This window comes from Dissoconium aciculare, assembly GCF_010015565.1.
Source record: "Dissoconium aciculare CBS 342.82 unplaced genomic scaffold K489scaffold_6, whole genome shotgun sequence".
Lineage (NCBI taxonomy): Eukaryota > Fungi > Ascomycota > Dothideomycetes > Mycosphaerellales > Dissoconiaceae > Dissoconium > Dissoconium aciculare.
The window spans coordinates 1,020,196-1,043,890 of NW_022984956.1; the positions used below are offsets into that span (position 1 = coordinate 1,020,196).

Here is a 23,695-nt window from a genome sequence, read left to right on the forward strand (position 1 = left end):
CAAGGGAGCAAATGGTCCCAATCACGAGCCTCTTGTCTGCTAGGGTTGCTTTCATGCTTGTTTCCTCATGCGTCAAGACATTGATCATCTTGTTGAGTGCATTGCTGCTTACCTGGGTGTGATCTATACTATGGGGGCTTACCATAGAACCAACGGCTGATGTCAGGAATGGGAACATGCATCTGACAAGTAAATGAGGCAAGGAAACGTGCATTTGACAAGCAAACGTCAATGAGCGTTCCACGAAACCAGCTGCTGACCTATCATATCTTCCACGATTTCCACATGCAAAGGCCCGGGAATTCTCGTCAACCAGACTGCAAAGCAAAAGTCCCATCGTACATTCACATCGTCAGTGCGAATAATCAGTCGAGACCGATCCATTCCTCCTCTCCATCCACCATGCTCTCGTCCTCGTCCTCGTCGCCGTCTTCGATGTTCTCCTTACCAACAGGCGCCTGTTCGCTTTCTATCAGTTTGAGTTTCGCTTTCACAGCGTCTCCATCCCTAGTAGCCCGAGGTCGCTTCAGCAAAACATCTACGGTCGAGTTGTTTTTCTCCGCCACGGCCAGAATGTCGCCAGAGACTCGACCGATGGCCCTTTGAACAAGGCGGGTGACCTCCGCGAATTCACCTTGTCTCTCCTTGAGCTTACGTCCGTGTCGGCTGAGCAATGCCTCCAGCCAACAGAGGTTGAGTTCGAGATATGGGCTCTGCTCTGCCTCGGCAGCGACGAAGCGCAGAAGTCGTGCAAGATAAACGTCCGGTACGTCTCTTGATAGGAGCGCAATGTCGTTGACAGGCACAGCGCGGTAGACTCGCCGCACGAGTCTGGTGTCGTTGAGTCGAAATGCCATAACCAGGGCTTTGAGCCACTCGCGTTTGGCTAATATGGCAAGAGTGCTGGCAGGCGTTACATCCACGTCGAGGTCAAATGGATCAAAAGCAGCACCGTCGGGTAAAGAATAAATTAGTAGCCCTTCGGTGCTCGCTGCACAGAATGCTCGACCAGTGGGGGAGAATGCAACGCCTGGGACTCTGACCTCCGGTGCTGCCTTACGCTGAGCAGCGTCGCCGCGCTTGGCGCCCGGCAACGATTTGTCGAGGCGATCTTCAAGGTCCGAGAGGTCGCCCTGCTCGTCAAGAAGCCCTTGAGGTCCAGCCTCAGTGAGCAGACGAGAGTTCAGGAATTCTTGTGTACCCTCAATGCTGAGATTGACGCTGATAGCGAATTTTTGAAGGAGCACTCCTGTCTCGACCGCGTACAAACATATGTACTTGCTGTTGCCACCAGCAAGGAGGACGGTTCCATCACCACTATAGGTTATTGTGCCGAAGCTCTTCGTTCCAGCCACGTTCGCGGCGGTTCGTCGATCGCTGATTTTACGGCCTCCACTTGCGTCCCGGCGGCCATCTAGACCTGCCTCTTGAGTACCTTCACTGATGCTCCAGAAGGTCAACTGACCATCAAGTGTGGAAACCGCAACCTGCCGACCATCTGGCCTTACCGCAACAGCCAAAACATCGGCCTGCAACTGTAGAGGTTCTGAAGTTTGTGTTCTGCCAAAAATGGACCATATTCGGACAGTCCGATCCCAGCTCCCTGAGACGAGGTTGCCACCACTTGGCGAAAATGCAAGACTTGAAACAGGGCCTTCGTGCCCGTTGAGCTGATCAAGTAGCTGCCCGGTCTGGACGCTCCAAATATGGATGTCGAAATCGTCAAGGGAGCCAGCAGCGACGACTTCGCCGCTGGGATCCACAGCGAGCGAACTGAAGCTTAACCGCTTTGGTGCTGTAAACGTCCGGAAACATCGATATCTGATCAAGTCGAAAGCGCGCACACTACCGTCCAACGATGCCGTGAACAGCACGTTTCCGCGTTTAGCGAATTCGCATGCTGTGACACCAGAGGTGTGTTCCGTGAACGTGACAATGCAAAAGCCTGAGGTCGTATCCCATACCTTAACCTTGCCATCATCGGCACAGGTGATGACTCGATCGCCACTGGGCGAGTATGTGAGAGCGTTCATACTGTCGAAATGACCTTGCTGTTTCAAAATGTAAGATTCACTCTGCCATTCCCAGACAAGAAGCTGGCCGAGCGCGGAGGATCCAAAGGCGAGCCATTCGCCAGTCTGGTTTATAGAGACAGTATCAATGTTGGAAGCAGCAATCGAGAGCTTATGGATCTCGCTGAAAGTTGGCAGCTCATGAATCATGAATAAGCCGTTGGAGAATCCGGAAACAAGTAGATTAGAGGATGGATGGAATGCCGCCGTGGTGAGATGGGCCTGATCTTGGAAGAAGTAATGCCTGCCGTTGATCCGCCATCTCTCGTCGTCTTCCTCGATGTTCTCGGGATCTGCACCCTCTGACGGCAGATACTGCCACTGGAATAGTGCACCGTCTTTCGAGATGGAATAAATCGTCTCTTGGTCCTTGCTGAACCATGCTGCATAAACGGCGGTGCGATGCCCAGACAACACCGTGGGCTCGAAACCTGGCTCCGGATCTAAACTCCATATTCGTGCTGTGAGATCTTTGCTCGCTGATAAGAAGAATCGCGAGTCACTGCTCCATTCGATATTCTGGACTGTGTCGTGATGCCCGACATATCTTCGATGTCGGACGAACGGCGCAAATTCCAGACCAGCCTCCTCGTCGCCGTCTTCTTGGCGCGACCCAGGCGTCTCTGGCGTCTTCCAGACTTCGATTCGGCGCCCGAGGCCGACTGCGAAATATCGGCCACATGGTGAGAAGACCAGAGCGGATACAGTCGCCTTCAGTGAAAAGTGGTAGAGAGTTATTCGTCGTGGAAGATGTGATAGTATTGCTTGGCCTTCAACGTCAACTGTGAGGAGCAATTGACCCCTTGGATGTAGCGCTATCCTGCTAATGTTGTGCCGGTGTGCAAATGGTAATGTGTGAGATTTGTTGTTGACTAGGTCAAATACCGTCACTCTGTTGCCCACAGGTGAGAGCAGACATGTCCCATCGATGCTGTATACCAGGTTTCCTCTTCGATAGACGGTTCCCAATTGATTGAAAAACTGGGTTTGGTCATCAGCTTCAGCTCATCTTGCACATTGCGCATCATCACGTGCATGCCGAAGATTCTCTTACCTGGAAATCAGTCTTCATTGTGAGTTTGCACGTTCGAACGATTTATCCAAACGTGATTGCGAAGACGCCGTCAGTGTGCGCGAATAAGCGATATGTTATAGCAGCAAAATATTACTGCATAGTGTGGCGCGATCAATTATTGAGCAGTTGGTCCATACAGAATAGCATCGACCAAAAAAAAGTTCACTCTTCTGCTAGCGAATTGTGGATGTGTAGTAATAATTATCCATTGCAGCGCGCGCAGAGTCCCCACAGCCCTGAAGCGCAAATTGACTTCCCGCCTGCCGCCCGTCCAGGGTCACAGTCGACTAGTCTCTTCTCATTCGCCAGAAATGGAGGTCGGCGCACAGACAACATTCGGGTTCAGGAAAGGAGAGAGAAACAGAAGGCGGAAACCTCGTTGTCGTCTATCGGCGGATTCCTCTCTCTTCCATCCTGCGCGCCAGCAATAACCCAGGTCATCCTTGCCTTGCCGTTGTCGTCGCTTCTCGAGGTCGACGAGAATCATATCAGGTATGTTCCTGTCCTGTTGATCTTCTGCAAAGCAACAGCTCTCCAATGCGCTTTTGGAATTTGAGGCGAGTTCGTTGACTGACCTTATCTGGCCTCTAGAGAAATCGTCACGCGTGATCATCCGCGCATTCGTTCAACCTCCCGTCTCGTGCAGATTCACACCTACGCCGTCCTTTCGCCTGTAGTGAGCAACCGTCAAAATGGCCGAAAACATGTCGCCAATTGGTATTGCCAACGTACGTCGCAATGGGAGGAATCGCAGAATTACATATACTCATCAACTTCCAGCTTCCCAACCAGCGTCACAAGATCGTTGCCAAGCGAGGTGCCGCCTTCACCATCATGGTTGCTGGCGAGTCGGGTCTCGGCAAAACAACTTTCATCAACACCCTGTTTAGCACCACCATCAAGAACTACGCCGACCATCGCCGACGTTTCGCCAAGCAGATCGACAAGACCGTCGAGATTGAGATCACTAAGGCTGAGTTGGAGGAGAAGTTCTTCAAGGTCCGCTTGACTGTCATCGACACACCCGGCTTTGGAGACTACGTAAACAACCGCGACAGCTGGCAACCCATCATCGAATTCTTGGACGACCAGCATGAGAGCTACATGCTTCAGGAGCAGCAGCCCCGGAGAACAGAGAAGATTGATCTCCGAGTGCACGCCTGCCTTTACTTCATTCGCCCGACTGGACACACGCTCAAGCCACTCGACATCGAGGTCATGAAGCGTCTGTGCACTCGCGTCAACCTCATCCCCGTCGTGGCCAAGGCCGACACTCTGTCACCCGCCGACCTCGCTAAATTCAAGTCTCGAGTAAGTCAGCCTTTCAACAGACTACATGTAATCCCTAGCTGACACGTGGTTTCAGATTCGCAATGTCATCGAAGCTCAAGGCATCAAGATCTACACACCTCCGCTCGAGGAGGACGACGAAGCCGGTCTGCAGCACGCTCGCAGCCTTATCGCCGCCATGCCATTCTCCGTCATCGGCTCCGAGCGGGATGTCACCACACCCGATGAGCGGACAGTCAAGGGTCGCCAGTACGCCTGGGGTGTCGCTGAGGTTGAGAACGAAGAGCACTGCGACTTCAAGAAACTCCGCGCTATCCTCATTCGCACACACATGCTTGATCTGATTCACACCACTGAGGAGAACCACTATGAGGCCTACCGCGCGCAACAGATGGAGACCCGTAAATTCGGCGAGGCACGGCCACGAAAGTTGGACAACCCTAAGTTCAAGGAGGAGGAAGAGCAACTCCGGAAGCGATTCACTGAGCAAGTCAAGATTGAGGAGCAGCGCTTCCGACAATGGGAACAGAAGCTGATCTCCGAGCGTGACCGTCTCAACAAGGATCTTGAGCAGAGCCATGCTATCATCAAGCAGCTCGAGGTTGAGGTTGAGGGTCTGCAGGGCAGCATGTCGCGCACCGGCCGTCGCTAGATGTACATCCTTCTGGTTTTAATGTCGATACGGGCAGCATTTGTCGTTGCAACATAGTCACTTCAGACGCGTGTTAGCGACAGAACTTGAAACTACCACTCAGAGAGGAATATGCCGGGTCGGAGCACTTTGAACGCTTGCAAAAGATACCTTGAACTTGTTGTGCTTAATATTTATTTTCCTTTGTTTGCAGCTTGCGGGTCTTCCTGGTCTCGGGATTGGAGAGCGTGGAGCAAAGTGCGGGATTCTGCTTCTGTGGTTTGCGCCAGAAATATTTTCAGCAGACTCAAAAGCATGTCCTAGAGTATGTTTTGATAGTCGTAACATGGAATGTCTTTTCAAGTACAGTGTTGCGCATTGCAAATCATATCCTAATGCTATGCACGTGGCGGAACATATGATGTGGCAGGTCTCTCCATGATACGGTAAAATTCGTGAGCTGTTCGCGCCAAGCTGCGAAATCCGTTCGTTGGCAGAGAGGGCAATGCTTATTATGCTGTTTATCATACGGCGATGACTACATACCTAGGCATGTGCTTAGCATGTCCAGATATGCGACAGCCGAAGTTCAAGGGTGGAGGAAGCAATGGTCGATGTTGCAGGTCAAAGCTCAGAACATTGACAGCCTTCCGAACAACATCATCATTATCCCATGATATATGCAAGGGATAGGTTTGGGGAAGTGCGTTGGCTTGACTCGCAACACGTATAAGCCTTAGGACTTGCGCAATCGAAATGAAGAAAAGTCCACTTTTTTGCGCGACGATAGCGATCATGATATAACAAGACGGAAAGCAGAACCACGACCATGTCGACACCAAGTTTTCTCTCTTCCTTTCCAACGACACCAGTTGCACGATTGACTGGTCACAACGGGCCTGTCCATGCAGTCACATTCTCTGCCGGTTCAGGCAAATATATCCTCACCGGCAGTCAAGATCGCAACGTGCGGCTATTCAATCCTTCGACGACCCATTTGATACAGACATATAAAGCGCACGGCTATGAAGTACTCGACATTGCTGTGGCACAAGACAACCGTAGCTTTGTCTCGGTCGGAGGTGACAAGACGGTGTTCTTCTGGGATGTCGAGACAGCTCAAGCTACCAGGCGCTTCATGGGACATTCTGCACGAGTGAACACATGTACATTCGGCGGACAAGATGACAGTGTGATAGTCACGGGCAGCTTCGACGGTACGTGCAAGGTCTGGGATGTCAAGGCGAGATCGGACTCTCGCCCGATTATGTCCTTTGGCGATGCTCGCGATGCCGTCTCGGATGTGAAAGTCATTGGGCACGAGATTTTCGCATCAAGCATTGATGGACGTGTCCGGGTATATGACTTGAGTACAGGCTATGTGGATACAGACGTAGTCGCGCCAGGAAGAGGGATTACAAGCATTGCTCCGACCCAAGCTGGAGACGGCTATCTCACTAGCTGTCTGGACTCGAAGCTGCGATTCATGGATCGGCCCAGTGGACGCTGCCTGAAGACTCTCGAGGATAGCGCATTCACCAACACCGTCTACCGAGTCCGCGCTACCATGGCCTTTGGAGACGCCGTCGCCATTTGTGGGAGTGAGAATGGGCAGATATTTGCCTGGGATGTGCTCACCGGGCAAGTTTTACATCGGCTGCACCACAAGGAGGGAAAAGCCCCCAGAGACAACACGGCAACGTCAAAGCAAGACGTTGTGAGTGCAGTGACCTGGAATCAGCTGAGGAAGCAGTGGGCCAGTGCTGGTGGAGATGGCAGTGTTGTTGTATGGGGAATAAAGGAATGAGCTGAGCGTGGGCTGATCCTACCTACAGTACCTTGGTAGGTACACATGACTGCGAGACGACTGACCATTGTACCGTCACGCGCCATGAACTGCATCTCAACTCTGGATCGGCGTTGTGAGTGCTCTGCCTTGCTCTTGATATTGTTGTTCGTGACTTTGAGTGTGCTTCGAAAGACTACAATCTACATGTACATCGACGATCGACAGTGGGCTCGGGTCTCCAGCTGAAAGGAAGATGCAGATGCGACAGCTGTCACCCAAAAGTCCGGGCGACTTTGGTAAAGTTTGGCTGTCATAGTGGCGCGCTTGGCCGGTTCTAGAGCGCCACCGCCTGAGAGATGAGGCTACATTTGCGCCCCATGCACATGTGCACATGTACAGGACGAAATCCTCCCACTCAATATGCAACAGAATGCGCAGGAAACTTGGTACATTAAACATACACAAATGCAGCCGAATGATTGTGTTGTACGATCTAGCGCCAGCTCTCACAGATGACGTGCCTCCCACGTTCAGTAGCGGGTCGTCTCTGGCGTGGCAATGGGACATCCTCCGACACTTCTACTGTAGCTTCGATGGCGTACCTTCTCTCTTCCACTTTCTCTCTCGAGCACGAGATCAATAAGCTTTCTCTGGTCGATCAGACCGGCTCCATTCATCTCCATGATTGCTCCCGAGCATGACACTGTGCTGCGATCGTCGTCTCCGCCCATGCCATCACCTGCTCTTGAGCCTTTACCTTCGTTACGAAAGCGCAACTCGCAATACCTCGATGTTCAATACGACTTGACAGCAAATATCCCACAGCCAAGACTGAAATCAGAGACAGGGGCACCGCCGTCGCCAACCAGTCAACCGTTCAAGCGACCAAAGTGGATGGGCTCTGATCCTCTCCTGCGAAACACCACGAAACTCGCAGCAAGCCTTACTCGTCATTGTAGTACAGATTCAACCAACAATATCGCACATGAATCTTGCGAGCACGAGAAGGATCTCTTTACTCCAATGGCTGGTGCTTCAGTTGGGTTGAAGAGAGATGATCCTCGAATTCTTCGAGAGATACTCGATGCTCTCAATTATTTTGATACATTTCGCAATTCGGCCCAATCCCAATCACATTCGTCTTCGCCTTCGCCGTCATCGTCATCGTCGTCGTCGTCGTCGTCGTCGTCGAAATTCAAATGGCCACATCGATGATTGCAAATCGCTCGCATAAAGGGAATCTGGACTACAATAGTAATATCAGGATGCCTTTCAGCCGTCACTGCTGCAGGGCAGCTTTTAAAGGCACCGGGCTGCTTGAAGTTGCTAGGCTTACTCGCAACACCGTTACCCTCGACCTCTCCATCACCGGTCAGAAGAGAAGATGAGTATCATGACTAATGATGTCTAGCAGGGTGGAATAAAAAGCCCCCGTAACGAAGCCGCATTTTTGATGAGGAAAATTTTCTTGGCGAAGTCGCTGGCAACGATAGTGGTCTGGTCAGCAAACAAGTCATGGTCCAACCATTGAAAATCATCATGGCTGCACGAATGCCCAAATATTCGACTTCAGTACTGGCTACTCATTCGGCAATGCCCCGTTGCTCAATTCTTGACACCCACCACTACCAAATTACGAGGGCTGAGTCTGTAGTCGAACAGCGGCTCGACCCATGCTGCTTTGATATCCTTTTGTTCACGAAGCCAGAGCCATCGATCGACAACAATTGCAGCCTCGATCACACCGGCGGAGAAGGCCATCAAACTCCAAGCGGCGCTCAGGTCGGGCTTTCGCGCAATATACTCTCTGTCATACTTCAAGATTTCCTCATCACTGATGTCAGCCATCTTCTCCTTGAACACATGGCCGACTTCGGGATCATCACTAAGTTTAGCCACGGCGGCTCGAACATAACTAATGAAGTTGTCATAGCAGCCCTTGCGCAGGCTCCCGATGTAAATTGGTGTTCCGCCGCTGCTATGTCCAGCGGCGCTGGACCCGCCGGCGAATTCAGCCCTGGGTGGCCCAACAACTCCACGGTCGAGGAAGATGCGCTGCAGGAGCGCGCGGAAGTAGTGTCTCGGGAAGAAGTCACCACTATCCTGCAAGCCCCAGTTCGATGGTGCCTGCACGGCCATCATTCGGGAGGTGGTGTTCAAGCGTATGCCTCTGGTTTGACTCTGTCCCTCGGTTGCAAAGTAATTCAGGAATCGATCAGACATTGGAAATCCGTGTGGATCACATGCTTCACCTCTTGACGAGAGGCGAGGCTGATCATCCAGTGTAGGCAACTTATCAGATGTCTCGCCATCCGCGGGCCCCAGTCGTTCTGTGACAAGATTGTAGCAGCAGCCAACCATTGCCACTGCCTTGACCTCTGGATTCAAAGCCATTGATCGTAGTCCATGGTGAACAAGATTGCCGCAAGAATGAAGTGACATGATCATAAGGTTCTTCGGGCCTGAATCAGGCATGTGCTCGATGACATCGCGGAGGTCACCATCTGCGATCCGATGGTCCACATACTGTATCTTACCAAAACCAACGTAAGGTGATTCAACTTCTGGAGCAGCATCTGAATCTCTAGCTTCCGCATCCGGCTGATCTGTCACAGTCTCGTTCGCCGAGGCAGGCAACGCATCGGGATCTCCCTGCTCAGCTGGTGTGCTCGACGCTTTGCCATTGAGTTTGGCTCTGTAGGCTTTTTTATTCCTCAGAATTTTCTCTTTGATCGCAAGTTTGGCCAGGACGTCGAGTTGCTTTGCTCGCTCGGCGTTGGCTTGCTTGCTTTCGATCGCCACGATATTCCTGTTGTACGGCTCACTTGCGAGCGCACGCCCAAGGTAGTTCTGACCGGACCCAAAGTCGACGAGATGGGATACAGGCTCATTGGTTGCTTCACTAATCTCCGTGGCAAGGTCATTCAGGTAGGAAGCGAATATGCCAACTTCATGTACCTTCTTCACGTTCATGCCTAGAGCAACGAAACGAGATAACTTGTGAGCTGGTCGCATAGCTCGATTACGGTAGCATTGTGATTTTCCAGGCTCGCGGATCAAAAGATGTTTTCTTACTTTTGCAATATATTCAATGAGACTAGAAGGCGGCACTGGTCCATTTCTCCATGAGCGACGGCTCTCGTCATCGACACTATGGACGGAAAAGCGGGCCAGATCCTCTCGCATCAAAAGATCGAGGACGTCTATGATATCTGTTTCCGAGAAAAATTTCCGCCAGTCCACTGGCAGCACCCGATCATATATTGGCGGATCGCTCGTGAAGAAGTCCAAGATGTGAACACCTCCACAGAGAGATCGCAATAGCTCATCTTGTCCAACGAAATCCAGTAAGGAATCAACGTATTCTTGACTACTGGCGAAATCTGGAAGATGCGGGAGTGGTTGAGCGGGACCCAATGAATTTTCTGATGTTTCTCCCGTTTGGAGATATTGTGTGGGCGTTTCTGAGCCTTCATGCCATGTTGTATCAGACGCGACCTCGTCCCTCAACCTCGCAAACTTCTTCTTGATAGAGTCCCTCATGCTTTCTGCGAATGTAATAGAATCATGCTAATCAAACTACTGCCGGGATAAAATTGTTTTGTTGAAGTCGACCCCGGCATTCCAAGGTTGTGCTGTGGTCCTGAAGTCCCTGAATCTGGCTTTCCTCAGGCACGTGGATGGGTGCAGCTTTCGTGTTTATGGCATTGTCGGGACGGAACGTTCATCATCATCAGAGCGCAATCACAACATAACCACAGGAACAGCACCCTGTCAGTCGCATTTCCGGATCTCACTGTTTAATGCTCTTCTGCGCACACAGAAGTATTGGAAACAATCAAGTCCTAATCACATAAGTGCTATCCATGGCGGCCAATGACCCCTTTACACAGGCGCAGACCGATATACTCGGTCTGCTGGACCAGACGCGCCCGCAACTATCGTCATATTTACGGATTCGGTCATCAGCATCAAGTGCAACAACACCGGAGCTTATCGAAGCACGACAAGAACTCGAAGGCACCCTCACAGATCTGAGTACCGATCTTCAAGATTTGGTGGACAGCGTGAAGGCAGTTGAGAGCGATCCTTACCGATATGGCTTAGACGTGGCAGAAGTCGCGAAGCGTAGGAAGCTGGTTGCCGATGTCGGACGAGAGGTGGAGGACATGCATCGTCAGTTGAACGAGACTGTCCAATATGCGGACGGCAAAGCAGGACTTGCTCACCCAGATAGCTTTGGCGATGTTGACGGGGACGAAGGGGACGATTACGGGGCATGGGAAGAGCAGCGACAGATGGAAATCATGCACGAACAAGACGAAGCTCTAGACGATGTGTTTGTTACCGTCGGCAACCTTCGCGCGCAAGCCGACACGATGGGACGCGAATTAGAAGAACAGGCAGAGCTCCTTGACGATACTGAAAACATCACAGATCGTGTACAGGGAAAGCTTTCCGATGGGATGAAGAAGATACGCTACGTGATCGAGCAAAACGAGGGTGAGTCGATGACAAGGTCGAGAATCCCTCCGGACTTGAAACATTATACTGATGGGCTTTACAGATCGCTATTCAAGCTGCTGTATCATCGGACTGGTCATTGTCTTGTTGCTCCTTCTTGTGCTCGTCATCACGCTATGATCTCCTCGAGCTTTATGCCTCAGGCACTCACGCCAAGGGATACAGCTTGCATACAGCTTCCCTCATGATGGATGTTGCATGACATTCAAGCACTGCAATATTTGAACGGTAAAAATGCAGCACGACAGTAAGTCATGAAGCGTATCTGACGGTGCGTATCAATTCCATGAGATCTGACCCTGCATCAGAAGTACATCCTCTGTTACAACAGACGCCCTTGACAGTAAATCCATTCATCGATCTGCCGAAAGCTCCGACTCTACCACCCAACTATGTCACCTTGCCGACAACGCTTCCGCCTTCGATGCTCAACTCTGCCCCGGCTGCTTCACGTCCGGAATTGCCAGCTTACGTGACGTCAGCCTCGGGCTTCGCAGCGCATCCCAGCGCGATCATAGCACAGAATCAGACACTGCTAGATCAGATCACTCGACAGCGCAAGGATGCAGCACAGAAAATCAGCGAATGGCAGACCGGAATAACGCAGCGTGATCTTGCGGAAAAGAGAAGGAAAGCTCCAGGTTGGCTCGACAGTGAAAACAGGCTACTGGAGCCCTCGAAGGCTTCGACAGACAAGAACACGAGCCAGACTGCAAGTCTACTTGACGAGCTTCCGTCAACAGATGAGAGCGGTATCTCGGTAGATACCAGAAAGAGCGGCGATGACATTGGGGCCGCGATGGATCGAGCATTCGGCTGAGGCCGGCTACGGCCTGTCTTCACGGCCATCACTCGGGGTAACGCTGCCGCAATTGTTCCCGAGAAGCTGTCCGCAATGGGTTCACGGAAGAATTCTATGTGGGAAGATCCGGGACGGGTTTGGGCAAAAGATTCGGCAACGACCCGATACTCGTGCAACGCTTCAACGCATTTCGCCGCAAAGTCACTTATTGTGGCAACTTACGTCTGTCTAGTGGCCGCTTTGGATGGAGGTGTACATGCTCCACATTGACGTGATCGACTTGATTTCTGCTTGCGACCCAGAACGAACGCGTCGAAAGATGAAGCTGCGAAATCATGTGTCGGCGGCATCGGACCTTCTCAATTGACATAGTGGAAAGAAGGACAGGATGTCGTCATGCTCTGTCATTGTGCAATCATGGAACATGAAGAACCGTGTATTATAACCGACATGAATGCCGAGCGGGCTCAGACCAAGCTTTCAGGACGGCACAAAGCCGTGAGATGCCGCTTCCGCTGCGGGCCATATTCGGACCGGAAGAATGCGATCGCCCATCAATCCATGTCCACTTTTTCAGGATCAGGGTCTACTCCATCTCACAGGTTCAGGTGGAAACACCAAAGGCACGGGCATGTCGGCGGGAACGGTGGTTTGGAGTGGCGTTCAGTGGAAAGAGAAGCACCACGATCGCGGCTGATAGTCCTTCGCCAAGTAGTATACAGACAGCCATGGATTCCGGGCGGGACTACAGCGGGGGCACATCCGTCATCGAGAAAACGGCCGGGGGATGAAAGAGGCCGATGTACCCAATAACTCGTAGTAAGAAGAGTTCCAAGGTTGCTGCTGGAGGCTTGAGGTGACATTGTCCGCACACAGAGAAAGGCTAGCGGGAAGGCCATGGCGGGGAGGGAGGCCCGTGCAGCCAATGATGTAACAACGCGACTCATGAACCTTTCCTCCATGCGCGTGTCATGCAGCTGGGCTTATTATTCTGTCCCATCTACTACAGTACTATTAGGTAGGTATAGTCCGAGTGTTGATAGACCACGCAATGTGCACTGCAACCAACCTATTACTGTAGGCTGGCCCGTATGTTGTCCGGTGCACTCTCAATCTTTGCAAAGAGTCTGGTCGCATCGTCGCCCGAAGCAGCATTTCGCCCGAAGTCTCCAGGTTAAAACTCTTTTGAGTCTGTCTGTATCTTGCGCCCAACATATACTTCGTCCCAATTCCTGTACATTACATACAATCCACGACTGGACCTCAGACTCGGACGTATGATAGACCGCTCGAAGAGGCCAGGACACTGCGCAACATGTTTCTGAACAACGTTGCCCACAAAGATGATGCCAATGGCGTGCCTCACTTCATGGGCCTCACCGGCCGTGCCTTGAGTATTGCTGTCTCGGTCGTTGCCACGAACGGCTTCCTGCTATTTGGTATCTATGGCGTCCTTGGGAAGTCTAATCAAGGCTAACATTATCACAGGATACGACCAGGGAGTCATGTCTGGTATGCTCACGTGACTCGGACATCGGTATGTCGAATGCATCGCTGACACGGCATCGTCAACAGGCATTATCTCTGCTAGACCTTTCAACACCGCGTTTCCCGAGACTCTCAACAACTCGACATGGCAAGGATTCGTCACCGCAATCTACGAAGTTGGCTGTCTATTCGGGGCGATCTTTGCTCTTGCCTACGGAGATCGCCTCGGGCGAAGACGAGCAGTCATCCTGGGAGGACTGATCATGATCATCGGAGTCATAATCCAAGTCACTTCTATTCCGGGCCATAGTGCTACTGCGCAGTTCATCATCGGTCGGACCGTGATGGGCCTCGGCAACGGACTGAACACGGCTACGATCCCAACATACCAGGCCGAATGTTCCCGGACTTCCAACCGTGGCCTACTTATCTGTATCGAAGGCGGAGTTATTGCCATCGGGACCTTAATTGCGTACTGGACTGACTACGGCGCGAGCTTCGGTCCCGACGAATTCACATGGCGATTTCCTATCTCGTTGCAGGTCATTTTCGGCTTGTTCCTCTTCACGCTTATCGGCTTGCCGGAATCCCCGAGATGGCTGTTGTCCAAGAATCGATCTGAGGAAGCGGCGACTTCGCTCGCTGCTCTCCGAGGACTCCGTCGAGACGATCCCGAGGTCCAGCTCCAGCTCGGCATCATTGTAGACAGCCTGAAAATCTCCGGTGGTGTCGGGGGTGAGAACACCCCATTTAGCGCGCTTTTCACGGGCGGAAAAACCCAGCACTTTCGACGTATGTTACTTGGCGCATCGAGTCAGATGTTCCAGCAGATCGGTGGATGGTAAGCTATAAACGATCATCGGGTTTCACGATACATCTGCTAATCTCGGATAATAGCAATGCGGTCATTTATTACCTGCCAATATTGTTTGAACAAAGCGTTGGTGAAGGCAGAAATATGGCACTGATCCTTTCTGGTGTCAATATCACGGTGTACGCCATCTTCGCCACTACTTCGTGGTTTATCATCGAGAAAGTCGGTCGCCGCAAGCTATTCATTGTTGGTACAATCGGTCAGGGACTATCTATGACGCTCGCGTTCGCATGTCTCATCAAGCCGGATGTTTCGGCGAAGGGTGCGGTCCTTGCTTTCTTCCTTTACATCGCCTTCTTTGGAGCGACCTGGCTTCCTCTGCCCTGGCTCTATCCGGCTGAGGTGAACCCTATCAGAACCCGAGGCAGAGCGAATGCGATCTCTACCTGGTAAGTGAGCAGATCTTCTCAGACTACGGGCATTGAGGCTAACGATCTTCATAGCACGAACTGGCTTTTCAACTTCCTCATTGTCATGATCACACCCGTCATGATCTCGAACATTGGATGGGCCACCTATCTCGTCTATGCGCTATGCAATTTTGGCTTCCTGCCTTTGGTGATCATCTTCTATCCGGAGACTCGCAAACGCTCCCTCGAAGAGATTGATCTCATCTTTGCTAAGGGCTACGTGGAGAAAATCTCCTATGTTCGCGCCAGTCACGAAATGCCGTTCTTGACCGATGAGGAAATCGATCAAAAGGCCAAGGAATACGGCTTCTCGGGCTCGGACGATACAGCCGGACAACTGGGAGATGCCAGATTCGGCGAAAAAGAGAGCGATCTCTCGAGATATCAAGCAGTAGGTTCTCAAATGGCATGATCTCGCCAGAAAACTTCGAGATGCGTTCCATTATCATCTAGACCTCTATTTACAAATTTATTTGACGTCAACAAGACCTTCGGTTGCTCAATAGCATCGTGCTTACTTCCGACCTGTACTCAGTTAAGTAAGTAGTGAGTACTACGCAACAGGGCTCTCACGGCATTTTTCGATTGCCGAGTTCAACACGCTTGAATTAGAGCTCAGTATAGCTTGGTTCGCTACTCTTCTATAGCTCCGCAGCCTCGGTCCTAGGAATCTTGCGGACGAGAATGTGCCGGCAAGTGAGGAGGCCAAGATATCTTCTGAAACGCATATCATATACAAGTCTACACAGACAAGACACGACCAATTGCAGTCCCACGTCCACTTGTCCCGCTCGATGCGCCTGCGTGTGTGCCCGATGCATCTAGACTGCGGCACAGATCATCGCGACATTTGCTCGTGCAGTCAGCTTATATTTCTTCCCGACAGTGGCGCCGGCGCTATCTTCGTCTGCCGTGTCGTACAAGCCCGCATTCCATGCATAATCACGACCATTATGCAGCTCGTGTGTATGTCACATGCGGAGTACCAGTATGAATTATCATAAAGATCATCGGAATTGGGGCGTTACCCGTTTGTTGTCAAGCCCGTTTACGTTGGCAAGAGGATTACGAAGACGATGTGCCGCCATCTCGACGCAAGGGCTCACTGGCCGACCCATTCCTTTTAATCAGCAGGTCGACGACCAAGTCGGCGTCCTTGTGCGACTCACGTTCCATCCTCCGCTGATGTTGCCGACAGGACCCTATGACTTCCAACAGACTCCAGCTCAGCTGGATCGGACGCCACTCCGGTTTACATCTCGCCTGTCGGACAAACCATGTCCCACTGGACTTTTAAGCCACAACCAATCCGAGCAAAACACAAACTCCACTCCCGACGTGGCAGGATCAACAAAAGCCAAAAGATGTACTTCCACGTCTCGTTCGGACCAGAACGGCTGGAACTCGGATAGAGACGGTTCGGTGGCGCTCGTACAAATAGAACCTCCCTTGCAACACCAAGCCCCCTATCGAGGGGTGACACGATGATCTTTCACCAGCAAAATACATCCATATGCTCGGTGTCACCTGACGAATCAGGGAGGTCGCGGCAGCAACAATATTCACAATATAAGAAGACACACGCCATCGTAAGTTTAAAACGATCGGAATGATGCAGGAGATATCGTACCATCGCCTAGCTTCCTTTCTTCCACCACAAAATCTCCCTCGCGCCTGAATCATCCACACCATGTCCTCTCTCGACGACAACGTCCTCCGCGGTCAAAAAGCCGACCTCGAAGCCAGCATCCAAACCTCCGAACAGGAATGGACCCGCTTCCAAACCATGCTGACTAGCCGCGGCATCTCCGAACAAGAGAAGATCGGCTACAACGAGCGATGTGACCACCTGCACGAGAAACTCAAGCGTTTGCGAGAAACCAAGACTCAGATCGAGCGGGCCATCTCCTCCAACGAGGAATATCGGAAGAACCTCGCTGCCTTGCAGCAACAGAACATCCAGGCTTGCAAGGCCCACGAGGAGAACGTCAGAGCTCTGCAGTCGTATCACGATAGCTTCAGGGCGAAGAGGGAGTACGACAAGAACCGCAAGCGGTCTTTTTGAGAGGCGTCTGTTCCGACGACTTTGGGTATCGTTCCTCCCTTCCTGTTCACGGCTCGACGGATGCGCTGCCGTTTTCGCGTGGTGCTTGGCCGATGCCGGTGCTCGTTGGCAAAGGTTCCTGATCACGGCGGAGAAGCCTCGGCGATGTTTCAGTAGATTCGCGATGTTCGAAGTTTCTTTCTCTGACGCACTGGCTCCGGACGTGGCCCATCTATCAAGGCTCTGACTTCTCACGGCATGGGGGCCCATCAGTGATGCTTGCGTATATTGCCGATACAACGCAGACGGAACGGCCGTGATCTGAGAGGCATTGAACGTTTCTGGTTTTGAAGGCCTGGTTCGAAAAACCTCGCCGACGTGGACGGCCCATCTCGTCGGGGAACTCGACCAGATGATTCGCGCGCAGTCAAGCTTTATCTACACGTTCCATGCCAAACGGTCAGGGATCAGCATTTCATATGACGATGCTCGTTAGGGATTTCATTAGGGATATATGACCTATGCTTTCTCCACACAATCACTCCGCAACGACGCCTGCCCTCATCCACCATTCGGTTTCCCGCCAAGATATCTGTCCATGAACGTGATGTAGTCATACTTGGGTAAGTCGCGGTCCTCTTGCAAATCGGGCCCCTTGTGCGCGGGCATGGTGTCCAGAAGCTGCTGCACGATCTCGTCGGGGATCAGGCTGTGCGTGAGGTCGAGCTCGGTGACGTAAGGTTTGCCGTCGGCGACCTCGCGGAAGCTCTCGAAGACCTGCTCGGCGGTGTTCTGGTCTTCGGTGACATCGACCATGAAGCGGATGAACTGCTCGAAGGAGACGCTGCCGTTGCGGTCGGAGACCTCGAGGAAACGCTCGTGCATCTCCTGCTCGTCGTAGACCAAGCCGAGACTTGCCAGGGCGGCGGAGAATTCGAGCTCCTGGAGGGAGTTGGAGAGATCGCGGTCGAAGTGTCGGAAGACCGACTCGAATTCCTCCAATTGGATCGGGGTCAGGTTGGTCATGTTCCTGGCTACCATCTGATTTTCCAGGAATGCGAGTTTCTTCTGAACGCTGGACCGGACCAGACCCAACTCGTACGCGAGTTCGTCGTAGGTGTATGTTGTGTAATCGTTCTCTTCGATGTTGGCCTCCTGACATTGCGTGTCAAGTTGTGCGATCATGTCGAGGTATTGCTCCATCGGGGGCAGGCTCTGGGCTATCTGATGGGTGTGGTCTCGCTGGTCTTCAACCTCCCCTTCAAGGCCCGAGATACTGGCGGTCATTGTCTTCAATGCCAACGCAAAGTCATTAGCCTTGTCGGCGAAGGTGCGCCGTAGATTGTTCTTGATGTCACGGATGGTGTTGTTGATGACCTGGCTGCGATTCCGTTCGGCTTCCATCAGACGGATCCAGGCTTGGTCGAGCGCCTCCAGGCTGAGATCGGCAGGAGGTTCGTACGGCCGCAGACGGTAGGTATTGAGTTTGGTCTTGACGTTTCCGAGCAGGCCCGCGAGATCACTCTTTTCCGCGACCCAGTCGCGCTTCTGGCTTTGCTTGTACTTCGTGAAGACGCGACTCTGATCCTTCGCTTCAGCATATGTCCCATCAAACTGCGCCTTCTCCCACGTCTGCTGCTGACCCATGATCTGTTCCAATAGCGCGCGCATCCTCCTCTCATAGTTGTTCTGCATCTCCCACGCGCCGGACATATTCGCCACGAACTTCTCCACCCGCCTGCCAGCATTCTCAACCTTCTCCATCTGTGAAAAGGCATGGAACCAGTATGCGATGTAGGTCATGAGCGACCTCTCGTCCGGTTTCGCAACGTCGGCGACATCTTCCACGTCCAACAGGTCCGGAATCCCAATCTCTTTCGATGCAATGTCGAACGCCAGCTGCATGTTGCCTTTGTGGTCCGACTTATCCAGCCGATCAAAGTCGATCAAATCTGGACGATGGATATCCAAAAGAGCGCAGAACGCCAGACCGTCATTCCAACTCGCGGAGAAATCTCTGACGGAGACGTCGTCGTAGCACGCAGTCTTCCGTTGACACCAGAGCAATAAACCTTCTCTTGCGCTGAGGCCCTGGTCCGTAATGTCGCTGATGGTGAAGCGTAGAATCAATGTCCAAATCAAGCCCAATATGATCTTCCGGTTGCCATCCACGACATCTTCCGCCCCAATATTCGTCAATTGGATCTTCCGACCTTTTATGAAGTCCAGGGCGATGTTGACGTTTTCGAAGCGCTGGACGCGCAGCTTCGGTCGGGCAGCATAGCGGCCCAAGGACTCCTGCGAAAGAATCTCGAGGAGGTGTATGAGGATGACGCCGTCGGAGAGGTCGTTGACGAGGTCGTTGAGTTGGACGTTACGGGCTTTGAGTTTGTTGTTCAACCTTCAGAGCGCGGGGCCTGCCGTTAGACGACGGTCTGCAACTGGACGACGGCAGCCATTGTGCCCTCACTGGACTCACCATTTTCCGAAAGTCTTCTCCTGGACCTTGACCCTGATCGTCCAGAACGTCAGTCAAACGAGCTGCGATGGGATTCACCAGTAATGGTCGAGCCTGGCGACAGAACGTACCAAGACTGTTCAAGCACTGCCATATCATGCACTTCTCATGGGCATAATTTGGGGTACGAGGGAGCGGACAATGAACTTGAATTCTTCGCTGCGGCCGGATGAATGCAGGAACACGTAAGAATTGCAACACGGGGAGTCGTATGTTGTTGATCGGGCTATCCCTTCGAAGACCCTGTGCGGGAGTGGGAGTCCTCGAAACCGTTGTTACCGGGCCAGGACTACGGTTTCGTCACCCTCCACCAGCAGCAGGTCTATTTGTCAGATGAAGTCGTGTGGATCCCGAGACTCTCGACGAGCAGTGAAATTCTGAGACTCGCAGGCCGTGGTGCTGTATAATCCTGAAGGCGAGCAGTCGCGTTCGACAGGCGGTGATGGGTAACACTGGTGACCAACCCGCAAGTCACAGTCTGGAAGCCCGCCCAATCGCTGAGATAACATCATCCTACCGCCCGCCGCTTCGTGCCGCGCGCCCGCTAGTTCGCAGGGGCGTCGACCCCTCTCAGGCTCGGGACTTGAATAGGAGGATTTGATGGGACTCATCCCGCAAATTCCACGGTTCATCATCATCGTGATCATAACCATGTCGACCCAATCATCGCAGACATCGTTCCTTCACCTCACAGACCGCGCATGGAAGGAAAGGTGGACGACCGGTGTAAGACTGTCATCCCACGATGGCACAAGCGTCAGGAGAAGAAAAGACTTTTGGTATGCGACGTCATTACCGTAATTGTACAATCCCATCCTACCCAAGCCCTCGTATATCCAGCTGAGCTTCCCATCAAGTTCCCCGTCTCGAAGGCAGAGATCATCCCTCATTATCATCAGGCACACATATAGATCACAACCCTCCCATAGCCGGCCTAGTCCCTCCATTGTCTCCGAAACGCCAGCGCTTGCACCAGGGCAGATGCCCAGAAATTAGAATAAATCAACATAATGTAACAACCGCCCAAACGCGGCACAGATTGAATGAGATGCAGTAAAACAAAAGGTCGATGCCTTGAAGACGTCAGACGTGGATTGGCGAGTCCAAGAGCCTGGAGAATCGCTGCGGGGTCGATGGTCGACGCGGTAGCGATGGTCTCGCTGCCGCTGTGTCTGACGAAGGCATGGTGACCAGCAGCGAAGGTGCGAACGGCAATTGGGCCGACGGCCAAGGGGCTACCAGAGGACGGGTCGAACTGCTCGCGGCCGACTTGCTCCTCCTGCGTTGTGGCGGCTCGGTGGGACAGGTTCCGGGAGGCCTTGTGGACGAGCGCACGGCGCTGTCATCCGCGACAACGCGCGACAGGTTCTTCGAAGAGAGGCTCAGCCCCGAGAGATGGACACCGGTGAGGATGCACTCTTCATCGCTAGGGTATTCAGCGTTGGCGCTGTCGACACGAGGCGACCACTTGGACCCGTTGCTCTGCGGAATAGCGTGAGGAAAGCTCATGAGGCCTCGACCGAGCGCAGGAGACTCGCACCCGTAGTCGCGGTCGAGCATGCTGAGATCCAGCACCGGTGTCGTGGGTGCCGTCCCGCCATTTCTCGCGGCGAGAAATCCGCGATGTCCGACCGAAGGGCCTCGCTGGTGATCCGCTCCGAAGCGCTCCGAGACGGGTGACGGCGTTCGCGCGTCGGACACGTTAACAGAGGCGCCGGTCGAAACGTTGGAGGTCTTGGAAGACAGTGTTTGACCGGGTACGTTTGCACTGTCCAAGCTCTCACACAAGCTGCGTCCCCCCTCGGGTCTTGGGACGCTCAAGTCAACAAACGACCAGTCGAAATCACAGGTGGATTCCGCCGAATGTTGGTAACAGAAGTCGACGTCGGCCTCCCAATTGGAATCGTCGAAGATGTCTGGGACATGCATCTCTTCTGAGAGGCGCGCAAGCTTTGTCGAACGCGGCAACGACCTCGAAATTCGCTTCGGATTTAGCTTAGAGACCGCGAATGACCGTGTGCGAGAAGACTTGAGGTCGCCGGGCGTATGTACAGAGTTCGACCGGCTCTTGGAAGGTACGGTCTCGTCGCGGTGAGTCAGTGGCGGCAACGGCTTGGAAAGCGACCGCTCCAGGGTTGGAGAGTCGCCGGGGAGCTCGTGGACGAAACCTGACGCCACGACCGGAGAGCTCAGCGCCATGCTTTTCATCAGCTTGGGTGCCGAGAGCGACTGTCTGCGAGGAGGAAGCGCACTCGCGCTCATCACCACAGCGTCCGGATCGTGGTGGTCCGACTTGTTGCCAAAGTCGAAGGGCGAGGCGTATCCATCGGGGCTGTGCAGGGAGGTCGGGCTTCGATTCGATGCCGACCATGCGGTGTGTGGGCGCGCTCCGGTGCGCATGACGGTGGTGTTTGTCGGCAAGGACGGTCGAGGCAGCGCTGGCGACGACGTCGAGATCAACAGGCCTAGATGCGATGGGGGTGGGAGCTTGGGAATGCCCATCTCACGATGGATCTTCTCGCGCAGTTCATCCGCGCGCAGACGGACGCGCGGTGCTGTCGCTGCAGGCATGGTCTCGGCGGTGGACAAGGCCCAGAATTTGGCGGCGAGCTCCTGCTGGGAGACGTCTTGTAGTTGAACGAGATGCTGGCGCGGCGTATGGGTGATGTGTTGGAAATTGAACGGGCTCGATATGCTGTCTTTGCGACGTTGATGTTTGACTAAGATTACGGAAGAAGGAAAAAAAATGAGCGTTATGACCGAGAGCGTGATGGGTCAGACAGACGATGAAGGGAACAGAACGACGAAATGCAAGTACAGAGCGGTGGTCATTTCGCTTACCGTGTGCGGTGGTGGGATCAGTTTTGAGATCGTCGGCCTTGCGGTACGTATACAACCTCCCAATGCGTGAGGAGGGGCGGGTGTCATCTCTGAAACGCGCTATTTCGCCCTCCGCAACGCTTGGTCGACGCCATGCTCCGAGTCCCAAGAGGGAATCTCGAAAGTTCGTTAGCGCCTCGGTCTTTTTCCTGCGCTCGGCTCGGTGAGGGCTCAGTTCCTCCTCTGAGAGCAGTAACGATGGTGTCGGAGGCGGCGATCGTGATGGTGGAGGCGATGATGATGTAGTCGCTGGTGGTGGTAAGGCTGGCTCTGTCGCGTCGGTGCCTTGAGAAGGCGGTCGTCGCTGCTGGGATCGGTGGCGCGAGTGGTTGCGAAGCGTGCAGCGCCCACTCGCCGGGTCGACTGATGAGAGAGCACGCGGGCGGACTCGATCATCATCGACCTCCTCCCGGCTCGCGGGCGAAAGCACGAACGGGTGGTGGTCATCCGCGGTGTCGACGTAGGACCTCGCGGATCTGGCGCTGTCGATAGAGTTGCGGCACCCAGCGTCCGCCGCAGCGTTGGCATCCGCGGTGACGGCAGCAGCGTCGTCGTCTAGGCCCAGGCCCGCATCGAGGTCCAATTCATCCTCCTCGGGCGTGATCGACGCGGTGGCCATGGTTTCGTCAGCCTTCCTCATGGCCGTTTGGCGCTCGGCCCACGCGCTAGTTGATAGGCGGAGTTCCAGAGGAAGCCACCGGGCATGTGACCGTCCCCCTCTCCGCTCCTCCTCGTCGTCGTCCGGATGCGCAGAGTGCAGGGAGGAAACACCGGTTCGAACCCGCTAACAGCTGTCAGGCAGCCCAAGTGTTGCATGCCTAGGCGTGCGACTGATGCAGGAGAGCGCAGGAGAGTGCGTGCGGTTGTTGAGGGAATGGCTAGCGACATGCATCTAGGTCGCGTGGGCGCGTCAGTGGTCATATATGTCAAACAGAGGGTGGGTTTGGCCGCCCGAAGTCTAATGTGTGTTACTGTATACATGAGATAGATAGATATATATATATATATATATATCAAACCTATAGAGGTATCTATATAATCCACGATGGGGTTTGAGACGGTATGGTGGTATCCCCAGCGAGAATATCATGTTTCTTTTCTCTTCCGGAAGGAGGACCTGTCCAACCGTAGGACGGGTGTTCCCAGTAGTAGTACTGAAGTCGCAAATGCCGGAATGGGATGGCGGATGTTGTGCTTGCGCAACATCGTCGTTATCCCTCAACGTGATCGGGGGCCGCGCTTGCCTGTTTGCCCTCTAGTCGAGATGCACGGCCCCTTCTGGGCATTCCAAGGCACCC

General features: G+C 53.3%; 12 protein-coding genes across 12 annotated transcripts; 6 read left to right on the forward strand and 6 right to left on the reverse strand.

The window, feature by feature from the left end:
• Window positions 1-73: 73 nt before the first annotated feature.
• K489DRAFT_338607 (WD40 repeat-like protein) lies at window positions 74-3,309 on the reverse strand. The gene is made up of 2 exons (XM_033602230.1): window positions 3,127-3,309; window positions 74-3,053 (listed from the first exon to the last, which is right to left on the reverse strand). Exons 1-2 carry the CDS (start codon window positions 3,142-3,144, stop codon window positions 366-368), a joined length of 2,706 nt encoding a protein of 901 aa, XP_033459982.1. The 5' UTR covers window positions 3,145-3,309; the 3' UTR covers window positions 74-365.
• A 257-nt stretch (window positions 3,310-3,566) lies between these two features.
• Window positions 3,567-5,333, forward strand: K489DRAFT_357157 (cdc12 like protein). The gene is made up of 3 exons (XM_033602553.1): window positions 3,567-3,875; window positions 3,928-4,458; window positions 4,514-5,333. Exons 1-3 carry the CDS (start codon window positions 3,840-3,842, stop codon window positions 5,087-5,089), a joined length of 1,143 nt encoding a protein of 380 aa, XP_033459983.1. The 5' UTR covers window positions 3,567-3,839; the 3' UTR covers window positions 5,090-5,333.
• Window positions 5,334-5,897: 564 nt separating this feature from the next.
• K489DRAFT_370552 (WD40 repeat-like protein) lies at window positions 5,898-6,875 on the forward strand (the record flags this gene model as incomplete). Its single annotated transcript, XM_033603151.1, has 1 exon — window positions 5,898-6,875. The coding sequence occupies one exon, from the start codon at window positions 5,898-5,900 to the stop codon at window positions 6,873-6,875; it is 978 nt and encodes a 325-aa protein (XP_033459984.1).
• Window positions 6,876-6,923: 48 nt separating this feature from the next.
• K489DRAFT_221200 (uncharacterized protein) lies at window positions 6,924-7,740 on the reverse strand. The gene has a single exon (XM_033599733.1). The coding sequence runs from the start codon at window positions 7,422-7,424 to the stop codon at window positions 6,972-6,974; it is 453 nt and encodes a 150-aa protein (XP_033459985.1). The 5' UTR covers window positions 7,425-7,740; the 3' UTR covers window positions 6,924-6,971.
• On the forward strand, window positions 7,539-8,072 carry K489DRAFT_370553 (uncharacterized protein; the record flags this gene model as incomplete). The annotated part of the gene is made up of 1 exon (XM_033603152.1): window positions 7,539-8,072. One exon carries the CDS (start codon window positions 7,539-7,541, stop codon window positions 8,070-8,072), a length of 534 nt encoding a protein of 177 aa, XP_033459986.1.
• Window positions 8,073-8,462: 390 nt separating this feature from the next.
• On the reverse strand, window positions 8,463-10,400 carry K489DRAFT_319399 (uncharacterized protein; the record flags this gene model as incomplete). Its single annotated transcript, XM_033601384.1, has 1 exon — window positions 8,463-10,400. One exon carries the CDS (start codon window positions 10,398-10,400, stop codon window positions 8,463-8,465), a length of 1,938 nt encoding a protein of 645 aa, XP_033459987.1.
• A 323-nt stretch (window positions 10,401-10,723) lies between these two features.
• K489DRAFT_319746 (uncharacterized protein) lies at window positions 10,724-11,501 on the forward strand (the record flags this gene model as incomplete). The annotated part of the gene is made up of 2 exons (XM_033601407.1): window positions 10,724-11,360; window positions 11,425-11,501. The coding sequence occupies 2 exons, from the start codon at window positions 10,724-10,726 to the stop codon at window positions 11,499-11,501; spliced, it is 714 nt and encodes a 237-aa protein (XP_033459988.1).
• A 114-nt stretch (window positions 11,502-11,615) lies between these two features.
• Window positions 11,616-12,201, forward strand: K489DRAFT_410050 (uncharacterized protein; the record flags this gene model as incomplete). The annotated part of the gene is made up of 2 exons (XM_033607658.1): window positions 11,616-11,628; window positions 11,690-12,201. 2 exons carry the CDS (start codon window positions 11,616-11,618, stop codon window positions 12,199-12,201), a joined length of 525 nt encoding a protein of 174 aa, XP_033459989.1.
• A 1,023-nt stretch (window positions 12,202-13,224) lies between these two features.
• On the forward strand, window positions 13,225-16,252 carry K489DRAFT_431579 (putative MFS monosaccharide transporter; the record flags this gene model as incomplete). Its single annotated transcript, XM_033608450.1, has 6 exons — window positions 13,225-13,622; window positions 13,672-13,695; window positions 13,759-14,512; window positions 14,569-14,934; window positions 14,989-15,346; window positions 16,154-16,252. Exons 1-6 carry the CDS (start codon window positions 13,499-13,501, stop codon window positions 16,250-16,252), a joined length of 1,725 nt encoding a protein of 574 aa, XP_033459990.1. The 5' UTR covers window positions 13,225-13,498.
• A 265-nt stretch (window positions 16,253-16,517) lies between these two features.
• Window positions 16,518-17,415, reverse strand: K489DRAFT_221216 (uncharacterized protein). The gene has a single exon (XM_033599734.1). The coding sequence runs from the start codon at window positions 17,267-17,269 to the stop codon at window positions 16,592-16,594; it is 678 nt and encodes a 225-aa protein (XP_033459991.1). The 5' UTR covers window positions 17,270-17,415; the 3' UTR covers window positions 16,518-16,591.
• Window positions 17,416-17,560: 145 nt separating this feature from the next.
• Window positions 17,561-19,611, reverse strand: K489DRAFT_410053 (uncharacterized protein; the record flags this gene model as incomplete). The annotated part of the gene is made up of 3 exons (XM_033607659.1): window positions 17,561-19,400; window positions 19,479-19,511; window positions 19,589-19,611. The coding sequence occupies 3 exons, from the start codon at window positions 19,609-19,611 to the stop codon at window positions 17,561-17,563; spliced, it is 1,896 nt and encodes a 631-aa protein (XP_033459992.1).
• A 542-nt stretch (window positions 19,612-20,153) lies between these two features.
• On the reverse strand, window positions 20,154-22,223 carry K489DRAFT_380346 (uncharacterized protein). The gene has a single exon (XM_033604859.1). It carries the CDS (start codon window positions 22,086-22,088, stop codon window positions 20,601-20,603), a length of 1,488 nt encoding a protein of 495 aa, XP_033459993.1. The 5' UTR covers window positions 22,089-22,223; the 3' UTR covers window positions 20,154-20,600.
• Between the last annotated feature and the right edge of the window lie 1,472 nt (window positions 22,224-23,695).